Below are 16,243 nucleotides of genomic sequence, written 5' to 3' on the forward strand. Positions count from 1 at the left end.
AAAGGATGGGTAACAAATGCTGATTAAAATTTATCTTGCGAGTGAACTGGTGTTGTGAGTTAAGTAACAGTGAAGGTAATCCCAAGCTTACCAATGGCAGGGATAAATATTTTATTGAGAACGGATTTGCCTGGCAGTAAGCAATCTCTTCAAATAGAAAAGGACACTCCAGAGAGAGTGGAAAAAATGCCAGCAGCAAGTGGCAGATAGATCATGAATTAAAAGAGATTCGCTGGAGGCAGAAAAATTTGTGAGCATTGTAGTGGCATAAGAAGAGTAATTAAACCAGTGATAAGCTGCTCAAAGACCAGGAACTGAAAGAGTTTCAGAAACCTCCAGGGCCAATAAAATCTTTAAGGTTTGGAGTGACTTCAAGAAGAATCACTTGAATTAAACAGAGTTAAAGACAGTCCAGCATTATTAGAATGGCTCAGGTCAGAAACCAGAGTAATTACAAAAGCCTGAGTTATGGCAATAGCTATAAAAGAAGATAAGTAAGGGTCGGGGAAGGTGATATAAGGTGAAAGGACGGCACCTGGAAAACATATCCCTTTTTGATGAAGTATCAGGGTGGGGGCCGGGCAAATGAATTCTCAGACATGCCAAGAGAATGTGAAGTTGAGGCCTCACTTGAGCTGCAGGAGTACATCCAATTAATCATAATAGTCCTGTAGAAAAAGTGGAACAGGCTGGAGAGAAAGCCCTTTTCAGAACAAAGGAGAAAGAGAAGCAAAGTTATCCCATACAGGCACCACTGGTAGAGATCATCAGGGGAATACCAGTGAGGTGAAGACGGAGTTACCCACTTTCAGATCAAAGGAATAAAACTAAGTTTCAAACCCCAACCAGTCTAATTAGATTGATATAAAGTTCAAAGAGAGCAAGGTGTAATATGAAAGTCTTGAAACATTAATGTCAGATTACCACCCTCTGATGTTCTAGAAATTAACTTTGTAGAAATGCAAGGATCATTGAACTGGATAGTAGAGAATTAAAACTCAGAAAGATGATACGGCCCAAGGAACAAATCCAGCTGCCATTCCCAAAGCAAGTTTTGAACCAAGTTAAAATGAAGAGAGTGAATGCAGAATGCATGCGTGATGTTGTAATTTTTGTATTTTCATTTCATACTGACCTTGTAATGGACTGTTCATTATAAACAAAAAGAAGACTAATTATTTGCCTTCCTTCCTCATGGTGAAAAAGTATGGTTATGGTTAAAGAAAAGACTGTAAATTTTTAATCAGATCTTTAATACCTAGAATCTTTCATGAATTAAAGTAATTTTTTTTAAAATCACTCACTTAAGATGGCCACAACAATCACCTGACAGCAGGTAGAGTATCAGCTCACAAAATCATCCATAAACAAAATGCTAGCGGGTTGAAAAGAGGGGAGATAATAGATCATTCTTCACCTGGTTGTAGCAAGAAAGAATTAACTTGAATTTATTTGATGCCTTATCAGGTCTTCAGGGCATCCAAAGCAGTTCACAAGCAATGAAGTTGGAGTTCTATCAATGTTGCTAGTAGCATTTAAAGTACTCATACCATTTAGAAATGCATAGATTATATAACGCAATTCATCCAAGAGCAGGTAATTTTGAATAATTTATTTATAAATTAAGTCAAAAATGTTAGTGACAGTAACAGAAACTGCTGGAAAAGCACATCAGGTCTGGGAGCATCTGTGGAGAGAATTTAGAGTTCTGAGAAATCAGAAGACTGAGTTCTGAGGAAGGGTCAGTTGACCTGATTTCTCTCCACAGATGTTGCCAGACAGCTGAACTTTTCCCGCAATTTCTGTTTTTGCTTTTGATTTACAGCATCCACAATTGCTTCCATCTTTACATTAGTGACTGTGAACATATGGAAGCTCCTGGACAACAATGTTCGGAGCTTGATGAATTTCTGATCTGAGTTCACCAGCTGAAATCTGAGTTGCAGAAGTTGTGCCACATCAAGGAATTCACAAATTACTTGAACACTTTGCTGTGGAGAGTGGTCACACACCTCAGACTAAGTAATTAAAACTTGATCTTTGATCAGGGACAGGAGAGTGTGACTTCACATGAAGCAGGTATAAAGACGTAGAGATTATAATTCGGGAAACTTAGTCTCTCCAATTGTACAACAGGTACGAGGTTCTTGTAAGCTGCGCAGGTGAAAGTGGAGACTACAGGTCAGATGAGCAGACAGACATTGACACCTCCACGGGTACCCATTCAAGAGGAGAAAGGATATAGAAATGAAGTTATGGTGCAGGACATATAATTAGGTGGATAGATACTATTCTCTGCAACATTGAGTCGGAGTCCTGAAGGCTATGTGGCCTGCCAGTGTCAGGATTCAGGACATCTCATGGGAGCTGGAGAAAAACTTGGAGAGAGAACTAGTAGTCATTGTCCATTCATTGATAAGGTTAGAAAGTATGTTTTACAGAAAGATTTTGGTCAGTTAAGAGCTAAATTAGTAAGCAGAACCTCTAGGATAATAATTCAGATTACTACCTGAACAATGGCAAAGTAGCACATGAGAAATAAGGTCAAGGGATTAATTGTGTGTCTGAAAGATTGATATGTCTGGAATGGCTTTCAGTTTGTGGGGCACTGATCCAAGCACTAGGGTAAAAGGGAATTGTTCTGGTTAGATATGCTTCACTTTAACCGTGCTGAGCCAGTGTTCTGGTGAACCTAATAACTAGGGCTGTAGATAGGCTTTATGCCTAATTAAAAGATGTAAGGTTTAGGAGAGGAGAAACATAGGTTTGAAAAGCAAGATGATGTGACACCATTACAGGACAGCTATTTGAATAGCAATACCCAGAGTGGGATAGGAAGGGACAGAAAAACATTGTAAAGCAGCATTTTGTAGCTTAAAAGGGAGAAAAATGATAGAAAGGCAAAATTAATGGCTCTTTGCTTGAATGTGTGTCATTGAGGATTCTGGGTCTGTATTCGATTGAGTTTGGAAGGATGAAGGGGAATCTCATTGAAGCTTACAGAATACTGAGAGGCCTGGATAGAGTGGATGTGGAGAAGATGTTTCCACCAGTCAGCAAGACTAGGACCCAAGAGCACAGCCTCAATGAAGGGAGGGCTCTTTAGAACTGAGATGAAGAATTTCTTCATTCATTGGTTAGCCTGTGGAACTCATTGCCACAGTGGGCTGTGGAGGCTGAGTCATTGAGTGCATTTAAGACAGATAGATATGTTTTTAGTTGGTAAGGGGATCAAGGGTTACGGGGAGATAGCAGGAAAATGGGGTTGAGAAACACAGTAGCCATGAATGAATGGTAGAGCAAACTCAATGGGCCAATGACCTAACTCTGTTCCTATATCTTATGGTCTTACTCAGAACAAAACTCTGAACGGTGGTTAGCACTACTGCCTCACAGTGCCAGAGACCCAGGTTCAATTCCCGCCTCAGGTGACTCTCTGTGTGGAGTTTGCACATTCTCCCTGTGTCTGCATGGGTTTCCTCCGGGTGCTACGGTTTCCTCCCACAATCCAAAAATGTGCAGGTTAGGTAAATTGGCCAGGCTAAATTGCCCATAGTGTTAGGTGAAGGGGTAAATGTAGGGGAATGGGTCTGGGTGGGTTGCGCTTTGGCGGGTTGGTGTGGACTTGTTGGGTCGAAGGGCTGCTTCCACACTGTAAGTAATGTAATGTAAGCTAATCTAAAAAAAATGTGAGTTAATGGATATGATCTTATTGCTATTATTGCATCATGGTAACAAGGCGATCAAAGCTGGGGACTAAATATTCAGGGATATGTGTATTTTTGAAAAGATAAGCAGGAAGGAAACAGTGGCGTGTGGCCGAGGTATGGCATGGATAAAGTACAGTGGCAAGAAATGACTTTGAATCAGGAGGTGTAGAATTAAAATGGATGGAGGTAAGAAATAAAAATGAAATTGTTACCAGTAGGCAATAGGCCCCTAACAGCTATATGGTGGGAGAGAGAATGAACCAGGAGATAATGAAGGTACGTAACAAAGGCAGTACACTAATCATGGGAGAGATTAATCTTCAAATAGATTGGAAAGATTATCAGAGGTAGCCAAGGGGAAGAATTCATAAAGTATATTTGGGACAGTTTCAAAGAACAATATGTTGTGAACCCAACCAGGGATCAGACCACTTGTTATGTAATGAGAAAAGTTTAATAAATGATATCAGAAGAAAAGACCACCTAGGAAACAGTGACCATAACAGGGTACAATTTAGCATTCAGTTTGAGAGGGAGGAACCTGGGTCAGAAACATTTGTGCGAAGCGTAAGTTAAGGGCAATTTCAAAAGAAAGAGGACAAGCCTGACTGGAGTGGACTTGTAAAGGACGCATAAATAGTTGAGAAACAATGTCAAACATTCAAGAAAATAGTTCATGATTCCCAACAAAGTTAGATCCCATTGGAAAAAAAAAGAATTCATGGAAGGGGATGTGTCAATCATGGCTAACTAGGGAAGTTAAGGATAGCATAAAATAAAAGGAAAATAATCATACATATAAAGTGGTATGCCAGAGCAGAGGATTGGTCAAGTTTTTAAAACTGACGAAAAAAATGGCCAAAAAAAAATTTTGAGGGTAAACTTGCAAGTAACGTCAAGACAGCAAAAATGTCATTACATATATGAAAAGGAAATGACATGCCAAGTGAGATGGCCCTTAGAGAACAAACCTAGGAAATAGTAATAAGGAACCAGGAAATGGCAGAGGAGTTGATGAAATACTTTGCATCAGTCTTCATAGTGGCAGACACAAATAGCAATCCAAATTTATAAATAAGGGGAAAATGGAGGAGAGGAAATAATTACAATAACGATCATCAGATTAAAAAAAAGAGAAATGACTGAGGCTAAAGACTGATTGGTTCTCTAGGTCTGATTGGATACCCGATAGGATATTAAAGAAATAGCTACAGAAATAGTGAATGTGCTGGTAGTAATCTTCAATAATCCTTAGATTGCGATCACGATGCAGAGAATTGGAAAAGTTCCAATGTACCAACTTTATTTACAAAGTGAAGGAAACAAAAATCAGGTCTATTAGCTTAACATCTGGTATTGAGAAAAGGTATAATAAAGGATGCAATAGCAGAGCATTTAGTAACACACAATATGATGAAACAGTGTCAACATGGCCTCCTAAAAGGAAAATCATGCCTGACAAAGAATAATTTGAGGAGATAACAAGCAGGGTAGATAAAGGGGAAGCAGTGGGTGTAGTATGTTTAGATTTTCAAAAAGCTTTTGATAAAGTACCACATATTAGGCCACTTAATAAAATATGAACCCATAGCTTTGGGGTTAGTTAGCTCAGTTAACTGGATGACACCAGCTGAGGACTCCATGAAGGACTCTTCTTCTCAACCTTTCCCCTTGCCTGAGGTGTGTTGACCATTAGGGTTAAACCATAACCAGTCTTCTCTGTCTCTAATAAAAGAACAGCCCTGTGATTTGATAGGACTATGGCAACTTTAATTTTTTTCTTCAGTATATTAGTATGGATAGAGGATTGGGTAAATAATAGAAGACAGTTGGGATAAGGGGGCATTTTTCACAGTGTAAACCTGCAAATAGTGGTGTGCCACAGAGATCAGTGCTTGGGCCTCCGTTATTTATCATTGATTCCTGATGAAGGACTTATGCCCAAAACGTCGAATTTCCTGTTCCTTGGATGCTGCCTGACCTGCTGTGCTTTTCCAGCAACACATTTTCAGCTCTGATCTCCAGCATCTGCAGACCTCACTTTCTCCCCCGTTATTTATAACATGTATTAATAACGGATGAGAGAAGTGAATCTACTCTAGCCCAGTTTGCTGAAGATACAAAAATAGGTGCGAAGTTAAGTGGTGAGAATGACACAGAATCTGTAGAAAAATATAAACGGTTTGTGTGTGGAAAGCTTGGCAGATGGAATATAATGTGGCAAAATGTAAAGGTGTGTACTTTGGCAGGAAGAATAGAGAACCTGAATATTATTTAAATGGAGAAAGACAGTAGAAAGCTACTTGGGCACCCTATGACATAAATGCTAGCATTCAGGTTCACTGAGTAACAGGGAAAGCAAATGGAAAGTTGGTCCTAATTTCAAAGGAAATGCTGCACAAAAGTAATCATGTTGTATTCAAACTAAAAGGCAGTAGTCAGCCCACAGCCAAAATACTGTGAACAGTTTTGGGCTCCTTCTCTTAGAAACGTAATTCCACAGAAGAGTCACAGTGATGATATCTGGTATGCAGACAGGGTCTTCTGAGGAGATGCTGAGTAGCTTTGATCTGTACCCATTTGAATTTGTAAGAATAAGAGGCAACCTTATTGAAAAGCACAAGATTCTTATGAGACTTGACAGGATAGATACAGAAAGGTTGTTGCCACTTGTGGGGGAGTCGAGGACCAGAGGGTAGAATTTCAATAAATGATTGCAAATTTAAGATAGAGATAAGGAGAGGATTTGTTTTTGCCTTAGAATCTGTGGGATTCTGTTAAGGCTGAGCCGTTACATATGTTTAAAGTTGAGGGAGACTAGTTTTTAATCAAGGGTTATGGGGAGAAAGCAGGAAAATGGAGTTGAGGGTTAACAAATCAGTCATAATCTCATTGAATGACAGAGCAGACTTGATACACCTACTTCTTACAGTCTTATGAGCATCCATTAGACATTTGAAATATAAACAGAAAATGCTGGAAACAATGCAGCATTTCTGTTGACACAAATAATATTTCAGGTCTGTGCTCTTTCATCAGAACATGATTGATATTCTGTGACTTTCAGTAGGGCTCTCCAGTGGTTATGGCCCAGCCTCTCCGCGTCGGTACCACCAGTGCTTCCACTGTCTAACTGTCTTTGAGAGTACCTGGCCATTAAGAAATCTCCTCTGTTAAATTTGGCAGATTTGTGATCAACTAAACAGTTGAAAATTTGTCACAATTTTCTGATAATTTATTGCTAATCAACAGTTTAGATATGATGCATCAATTGATTAGGTAACAAAAAGAAATATGAGAATGCTTTATTGATCCTGAAGCTATTCTGTAAAATATAGAAGTGTAAGAATATACTCCTATATCTAAGATGTCTTGCAGTCTTTTGTGGTTGTCTTTGGTAGCAACAGACTATGTTCTTCCCTCAGACTGATGTAGGGGAACGCCTGGTCTTCCATCAAGAAGATGGTGACACGTTCCCCTGGATCCTCCTGGATCTGTCCCTATCTAATCATGTTGATAAACCTTATTTTGGGGACTAGACATTTGCGTTTTATCAGTCATCTGTCTAATGTCTCTCAGCAAGTGACCATGGGCAGCTATTCAGGATGCCAGGACAGCCACCCCTGTATGAAGGTTAGTTTTCATTCTTTCCAAGAACACATTATCTAATGAAAAATATATTTGCTATCCATACTAACTCACTCAGTATTTACCATGGAAAGAATTCAGAATGTGTGCTGAGCTTTAGGGAAATTATGACCTATTGCACACTTTATTTTTAACTTTCACCATTCATAAAACTTAATTAAGACATTTAAATTTATACTATTGCTTAATTCCTTTTAAAAGCAGACATTATAGTTATCTTTTATGAAAACACACTTTTGTGCTCATAGCACTATATCGAAGGCACTATAACGTTGAATAACCAATCAAGCTGAAAACTTACAAGCCACTCCACTCAAGGGATAGATTGTGGAACCAGTCATGCAATCATTAATCCTATGATAATAACCCTCAGCTTGTGTCAATAAGCAACTGGAATTGCAAACACTGTCTTTGTTTATAACTGCAGATGTTTTCTTTAAAATTTAAAGGGCAAGAGATATAAATGCCTCAACTGTTCCGCAGGACTTATTCACTTTTTATGCACATTAATATCTATCAAGGATATGTTTTGGACATCCTGCTAAAAATTATATCTGTTTGAATCTCTTTTCAATGTACAGCTGCCTCTCTGAATCATGTACATGTAAAGTGCAACACACCCAGTCACCCCAGGGAAAATAATGGGTTCTAAGTTAAATTTTTTGTGTGTGTGTGTGTGTGTGTTGGGGGGTGTGGGGTGGGGGGCGGGAATAGTGGATAGATTTTGTGGAATTCAGACTTTGTTGCCTGTTCACTGAGTTTGAGAACCCTTCCATTCCTGTGGAAATTCAGATCCTATTAACTTAAGGAGGCTGTGTCAAACATACTGTCATGAAAAAAAATCAGCTGTTGCTTCTTTGTTTCACTGCGAGCGCAGCTGAGTCCGTTTTTTAGTTCAGAGACGCTTATTAGTCAAAATTTAATAACAACTGAACAATCAAGAAATACACTGTCATGCTGCTTGACAAGTGAGACCCTCCAATCAACAAACAAAAGCTTGGCATATTATAGGAAGGCTTCTGCTATTTAATTTTAATGCAAACAAATCCTTTAAAATTTTAGGGTGAATTTGTTTTTGATTTTACTGTAGTAAAATTGAAAAGATAATGAATTAAAACAAAGAATTTAAGCCACTCCTGTGTACAGAATGTCTAGCTTACTAAAAAGAACAACCAGCACATATCTTCAAAGTAGTTGACTTTTCATGGTATATCATAAATCCAACAGAATATTCTGACACTAACAACAAGGAGTTGTTTTGAATTTTCAAGAATTCAATTAGAGAGTAGTGTGCAAATGATAAATAAAATGCATACCTCATTAAATTTGCTGATCAGTGACTCATTATTTGAGTCAACACCACAGCATCCTTTGTGTTCGTGATAAATTTACTCATGGATTTGAAGGTACATGATTAGATTATATTAATGGCTTACATCAAGCAGGACTCCAGATAATTTGTGTTTGAGAACTTTATCAGCATAGTCTCCTTAAAAAGCTCTGCTTATAAAAATATAAACTATCTAGTTCCATTTATGGCAACAGAAAAATAGAAAGTTGAATTAGCAAAATATCTGAACAGATAGTATTTAACTGTTCAAGATCGTTAGGTAAATAAATGCAGTTGGCTGGAGATTATCACTGATTCTTGAACTGAGCTTTTGCATCAGAGGAAAGTTGCACCAAAGATATTGATTTAACTAGTTTAGTCAGTGAAGCAGACTTTCCTCACAAGGAGAGTCATTTTCTGTTCTGTCTGTTTTACTCTATAACGAATAATGGGTTTCTGCCATGGACCTTCATGTGGCTGGAGAAGCCAGTTTTCAAACTGCAGATCCTCAGCCACTAAAGCATATTTCCTATTTTCTGTTTTTCAATGTAGGACATCCCACATGTGATGGGATCTTGAATGCTTTCCATAAGACTGGAGAATTGCAAATATGGGCGGCACGGTGGCACAGTGGTTAGCACTGCTGCCTCACAGCGCCCGGAGACCCGGGTTCAATTCCCGACTCAGGCGACTGACTGTGTGGAGTTTGCACGTTCTCCCCGTGTCTGCGTGGGTTTCCTCCAGGTGCTCCGGTTTCCTCCCACAGTCCAAAGATGTGCGGGTCAGGTGAATTGGCCATTCTAAATTGCCCATAGTGGTAAGGGATAATGTAGGGGTATGGGTGGGTTGCGCTTCGGCGGGTCGGTGTGGACTTGTTGGGCCGAAGGGCCTGTTTCCACATTGTAAGTAATCTAATCTAATCATCACAGCATTGGTCAAAACAGGTTGTAAAGATAAGCTCAGTAATCACAGTGAGTTTAACTTCACTAATGTGAAAGTTTCTAGAAACAAATATTCAGTTTTGGATGAGTAGTCACATAGGAAAAGATGAGCTGATTAGTAAGAGCTAGTGTAGACTTCTAAAGGAGAAGTCATGTTTAACTAACTTGACAAAGTTTTTGAAGAGGTGAAGGAAAAGGTCAATGAAAATAATGTTAATTTGGTGTACATGGTCTTCCAGAAGGTGTTTGATAAAGTGCTACACAATAGATTTGCAAGAAGTGTTGCAGCTCATAGAACAAAAGAGACAGTAGCAATATTGCTACAGAATTGGCTGATTCATAGGAAACTGAAAGTAGTGGTCACTGGATTTTTTTTGGCTGGAGGAAGGTTTGCAGTGGAGTTCATCAGAGGTCAATAATGGGTCTCTTGCTTTCCCTGATATGTATTCATGATCAAGATCTTGGTGTGCAGGGAATAATTTCAGAGTTTGCAGGTGCACCTGGAAGCATTGTAAACTGGAAGGAGGTAAGTAAAACTTTAAACGGACATTGACAAGTTGGTAGAGTGGCTAGATAAGTGGCAGATGAAATTCAAAGTGGAGATGTGTGAAGTGATGTATTTTGGAAGGCTGTGAACTGACAATATAAAGTAAGCACTACAATTTGAATAGAGGTGCAAGAGCAGAGGGACCTGTGTGTATATATGTCCAGATCAATGAAGGTAGCAGAATAGGTAGGCAGTGCAGTTAATAAAGCAATATCATATTTATTAATGGCAGCAAAGAGTACAAGAGCAAGGAGGTGGTGCTGAATTTGTGTAAGACAATTGTTAGGTCTTAGCTGGAGTATTGTATAAATTCTTGGCGTCACACTATAAGGAGGTTATGGAAAAAATGGAAAAGTGGTTTACAAGAATGGTTTCAGAGATGAGAAACTTCAGTTATAAGGAAAAATTGGAGAAGTTGGACTGTGCACCTTGGAGAGAAGAAAGCTGAGAGGCAGTCTGTTAGTAGTTTTCAAAATCATGAGAATGTTGGATAGAATAGACAAGGAGAAACTGTTCCTGTTCATAAAAAGTTTTTAAGTATGAGGGGACAATTTTGAAATGATTTGCGAAAGAAGGAAATGTGATGTGCGAAGAATCTTTTTCACAACTTGTCAAGTCTGGAATGCACTGCTTGGAATTATGGTGGAGGTAGGTTCAATTGAAGCATAAAAGATGGCTTTAGATGATTATTTAAATTGAAACAATTTACAAAGGTGTGACAAATCCAAGAAAATGGTATTAAATCATGAAGTTCATTTGAAGAGCTAGTACACACATGACAGACCAAATGGCCTCCAACACCAAAACACTTCTGTGATTCTTCCATTCTCTGCCACTGCTCTGCGAAGTAGTGTCCTTGTCCATCCTTAGAACTTCGGCCATTTGAGTGTTGGGAAATCAGGACCTGGCAGGGGAGGCACTTTCTGGCCAGGCAGTTTCCCGTGCATTGTCGGTTTGCTGAATGTTAGAGCTGCAAGAAAAAATACACTGGTGTTTGACTCCTGCTCCTCATGTTGAATCTGCAGTATGTAGTGAAAGCATTTCCGATGGTTCAAAGCCTGGGAAGATGGTCTACGCCCAGCAGATATGCAGGCAATTAGGCTCATTAAACTTATGAATAAAATTAAGGAGGTTGACCGAATTGTCAAGTTGTCTCTAGTTTCCCAATATGATGACTCTGATAAACTCTCTGGAATTGGGCGCTCAATGGTAGACTGAGTTTCAGCACCCCTGACAGGCATTTTGCCTGCCAGTCTGCCCTAGATTGAACTATAGCCAAGGCCACCCTATAGAGGGATTCCCATCTCATGCACCATTCCCTTATTGATTGCTCAATTTTCTTTTGAGATTTTAAGTCATATTTTTTAAAAAGTGGCTGTGCAGTGCACCTTCTTGTTACTCAGCCACTAATGTTAGACTAGGAACTTCCCTGAAGGCTTCTGAATGGCCCGACAGCTTCAAGAGTCCAACTGCCATCCTTATTTGCACAGGGAATGTATCTCTATGCCAATTAAGGGGTCACTCATTTGAAAATCTTGACTTTAATCTGTTTCTACTGTTGGCTGGTTTGAGACCTGAAGGAAAAGAAAATCCTGACTCCTGCCTTCATGGGGAGTACTCATGGGGAGGTCTCTGTATTACTGTATCACATATGGAATAATGATAATGGACTGTTTGCTTAAAAAAACTTCTATTTCTGTAGTCGGTGTTTACTATCTGTATGAATTTTATTTTCTGCACAGTACAAAATGTTTTGCCTTCACATATGTTTCGCTGAATATTTGTATGAGATTTTTTAAAACCAAAACACTATATTCATCATGACTGGCCATATAATCTTTTACAGGCAAAACTAAAACATCCAGTCTGCCAGGAATTCACTGTGGAGAATATGCTTTCAGTACTCCCTCCTTTTCCAAAAGGTCCTACTCAACGGCAGGCAAGGAAGGCTGTTGAGGCCTTAGTAAAAGCAGTTAACTATTCCAGGCTAATGACTTTGCAACAGGTAACCAAGTTAAAACTTGTGAGAGAACTTTGTCAGAAATAGATTTAAGATATTAAAATTGCACTGATATATTGTGAATTATATGCATTTCTTAAATGGTGAAAGGTTGGAAAGTTTAGGTTGCAAAGGGACTTGGATATCATCGTCAGTAGGTCACTGAAGGCTATTATGCAGACCCAATGTACAGGTATAAAAAGCCATTGAAAATACTTATGGAATATTAGTCTTTATCACAAGAGGATTGTTATACAGAGGCATGAAATCTCAGTTTATAAAAGCTTTGTTGGAGTGCATCTGGAAAACTGCGTGCAGTTTTGACCTTCTTATCTCAGGGAAGATATTATTGTCATGGAGGGAATACAACAAAGATTCACCAGACTTGTTCTGTACTGTTCTGTGAGAGATTGGAAAAACCAGGCCTGTAGAAGAATGAGAAGTGACCTTATTGTCTGTCCTTTAAATATTTTACAAGTTTCAGAGTATATGTTAACCCTGGTTAGAAAGTCTAGAACCATGCGACACAATTTAAAAATAAGGGAATATCATTTAAGGCTAGGAAGCAGAGAAGTTATTTAACTCAGAGCATGGCAAATCTTTGGAATTCTCTACCCAGAGGGGTGTGGAAGTTCAGGTTTTGTGTATATTTAGAATTTGATTATCATTGGTGTAAGGGGTTATTTGGATAGTGTAACAGCACTGAAATGTTGAATCAGCACTGGTTGTATTAAATAGCAGAGCAACCTCCTCATGTTTATATGTATGCAGCAGGTCACATGGCCCTTTAATCTTCACAAAAGGTTGAAGACACAGGGTGAGATATTCTTTTCCCAGGTGTTGGCAAACAGGGAAAATAATTGGGTGGGTTGGTTTTGGAGAGATGCTTGCCCACTTTTTGCAATCTTCCCAGGGGACTTTCTGGACCTGCCACCAATTAAGGCTCGTAACTAGCCAATTAATGTTCATTCACGAGCCTAAACTCACCACCTCCATGATTACATGCCTTCCCTGCAGGCAAAAAAGGTGGCCAGTTTCTCAAGCTGGAACCAAGACAAGCTATCTGCCAGATTTGTTGAGGCTCTGCAATTGTTCTAACCTGGGGATAATTGCAGGCGATGGGGTGGCCTCAGAAAGTCAAATTTGATTCCCTCTCTTTTGATTTCCCCTCTCCCAATGGACCACTACCTATGAAGAGAGCTATAATGTACTTATCTTCTCCCAAATAGAGAGGTTTCAACCAGCAGTCGTTTGAACCCAAGAACTGCAGGCACGGGATGCTAACATAGAGACCTACATAGACTTAGAAGCTTACCAGTGCTATGCCTGTCAGCTCTTAACAAGCATGATTGCTTGTGTTATCTTATTGGTGACATGTCAGTTGCACCTACCATACCCCACACTTCAGCTAACATTTGGTAAATTGTGCCCGCAGTCACAAAACATAACATTATAAGTCTCAAATGTAACACCTTTAACATGAACAATTTATTTAGTATTAGCAAATATGACGCTATTGTAAATAAATTTTAAGTTCTCAAATAGTACATAGAATTTTTAAAGAATTCTGAGAGTTACATTATTTCAGTAGGAACAGAAAATTCTCAAAGCAATCAGTCATTGAAAGTTTCATGTAAATGCTTTTCTGTCTTCCAGGTTAAAGCTCAACAAGCTGAATTGGATTTCCACAATTCCATGTATGATATTCAAATGAAATTCACGGAGGCACTTTTGCAAGCAATTAAGCAGGCATACCATTCTTTTCAAAACAATGTAACTAAAGTTCTATGTTTACCACTACAGGGTAAGTGTAAGTTTCTATAATGAATGCAATTCACTGAAATTCAATGCTGATTCATGATGATAAACTGTACAGAATAAGTAGCTACCATAACAATTTCTCTTAACAGCTTAGAAATATGAAAAATATTAAGACAGACTTGAAAGTTCCAGACTCCTATCACAATATGAGTGAAAAAGATTCTCCTCAACTCTTGTCTTAGCCTTCTACCACTTGCTTTAAATCTGTGTTCCTTTTAGATTAGATTAGACTTACAGTGTGGAAACAGGCCCTTCGGCCCAACAAGTCCACACCGACCCGCCGAAGCGCAACCCACCCATACCCCTACATTTACCCCTTACCTAACACTACGGGCAATTTAGCATGGCCAATTTACCTGACTTGCACATCTTTGGACTATGGGAGGAAACCGGAGCACCCGGAGGAAACCCACGCAGACACGGGGAGAACGTGCAAACTCCACACAGTCTGTCGTCTGAGTCGGGAATTGAACCCGGGTCTCAGGTGCTGTGAGGCAGCAGTGCTAACCACTGTGCCACCGTGCCGCCCACTATCATTACTGTGCCACCGTTCCCTCATTATTTCTCCCTCTACTAATGGAAAATGTACCTCCCTATCCACCCTATCTGTTTCAATCATAACCTTACACATCTCTGTCAGATGCCCTCACAATTTTTGCTGCTGTATGGAAAACAGCCCTAGCTTACTAGCTTATTCAATTTTTCCTGCATCTCAGGCAGTTTCCTAGGACAGAATCATAAATGAGTCCAAGTATCATGAGCTATGGTGAAATATGTGGCAGAATCAGGTAAGAAGTCCAAATGCGCCAGACAAGCTGGGTGTTGGGAATGGCAACAGGAAATTAGAGATGTGGTGATAAAGGAATGTTGGTGATCATGGGTGATTTTAATCCGCACACAGATTGGACAAATCAAATTAGCCACAATGTCTTGGAGGAGGAATTGCCGGAGTGTGTACGAGATGGTTTTCTTGACCAATCTGTGGAGGAACCAACTAGAGAGCAGCCCATCTTAGACAGGGTACTGTGAAATGAAAAGGGAATTGTTGCCAATCCAGCTGTGGGAGACCTCTTGGGGATGAATGACCACAACATGATAGAATTTTTTATCAAGATGGAGAGTGAGATGGTTGATTTGGAGACTAGGATGCTGAATCTTAATATAGGAAACAATGAAAACATGATTATATTAGATTAGATTAGATTAGATTAGGTTAGATTCCCTACAGCAGGCCAATTGGCCCAACAAGTCGACACTGACCCTCCGAAGAGTAACCCACCCAGACCCATTCTCCTACATTTAAACATAGAAAACATAGAAAAATACAGCGCAGTACAGGCCCTTCGGCCCTCGATGTTGCGCCGACCAAAGTCTACCTAACCTACACTAGCCCAATGACCTCCATTTACCCCTGACTAATGCATCTAACACTATGGGCAATTTAGCTTGGCCAATTCACCTAATCTGCACATCTTTTGGATTGTGGGAGGAAACTGGAGCACAGGGACAATGTGCAAACTCCACACGTACAGTCACCCGGGACAGGAATCGAACCCAGGTCCCTGGCAGTGAGTTGGCCTTGGTAGATTGGGGAGAGTTACTTAAAGGGATGATAGTGGATAGGAAATGGCAAACATTCAAGGAATGCATGGGGGAGCAGCAGCAACTGTTTATTTTGCCTAGCACAAAAGCAAAATGGGTAAGAGGGCCTATCCATGGATTACAAAGGAAATTATAGATAGTACCCGATTCAAGGAAGAACCACACAGATAGGCTTAGAAGAATAATACGTCCGAGGATTGGGAGCAGTTTAGAATTCAGCAAGGAAGGACCAAGAGATTGATTAGGAAGGAGAAAATACAATACAAAAATAAACTTGCAGGGAACATAAAGACTAGCACTAAGAGTTTCTATAGGTATGTGAAGAGAAGGAGATTAGTGAAGGCAAATGTAGATCCCCTACAGACAGAAATGCAAGAATGTATAATAGGAGACAAAGAAATGTCACGTACCGAGATACAGTGTAAAGTATTGTTTTGTGTGCTAACCAGACAAATCATTATCTTATGTAAGTACATCCGGGCAACAGCAGAATATAGTGTTACAGCTACAGAGGAGGTGTAGAGAAAGATCAGTTCTAATAAATGAGAGGTCCATTCAATAGTCTGACAACAGCAGGGAAGAAGCTGTTCTTAGATCTGTTGGTAAGCGTTTAAAACTTTTATATCTTCTGCCCACTGGAAGACG

General features: G+C 39.5%; 1 protein-coding gene across 2 annotated transcripts in view; it reads left to right on the forward strand.

Annotated features, from left to right (window-relative positions):
- Positions 1-16,243, forward strand: part of LOC132827678 (uncharacterized) — a 149,496-nt gene that overhangs the window by 115,093 nt on the left and 18,160 nt on the right. For both annotated transcript variants that reach the window (XM_060844325.1, XM_060844334.1), the window contains 2 exons: positions 12,023-12,181; positions 13,832-13,979. In XM_060844325.1, coding sequence (XP_060700308.1) covers positions 12,023-12,181; positions 13,832-13,979 — 307 coding nt within the window. The remainder of the gene's footprint in view (positions 1-12,022; positions 12,182-13,831; positions 13,980-16,243) is intronic.

The sequence above is a fragment of the Hemiscyllium ocellatum genome, chromosome 2 (genome assembly GCF_020745735.1).
Source record: "Hemiscyllium ocellatum isolate sHemOce1 chromosome 2, sHemOce1.pat.X.cur, whole genome shotgun sequence".
In the NCBI taxonomy this organism is placed as follows: Eukaryota; Metazoa; Chordata; class Chondrichthyes; order Orectolobiformes; family Hemiscylliidae; genus Hemiscyllium; species Hemiscyllium ocellatum.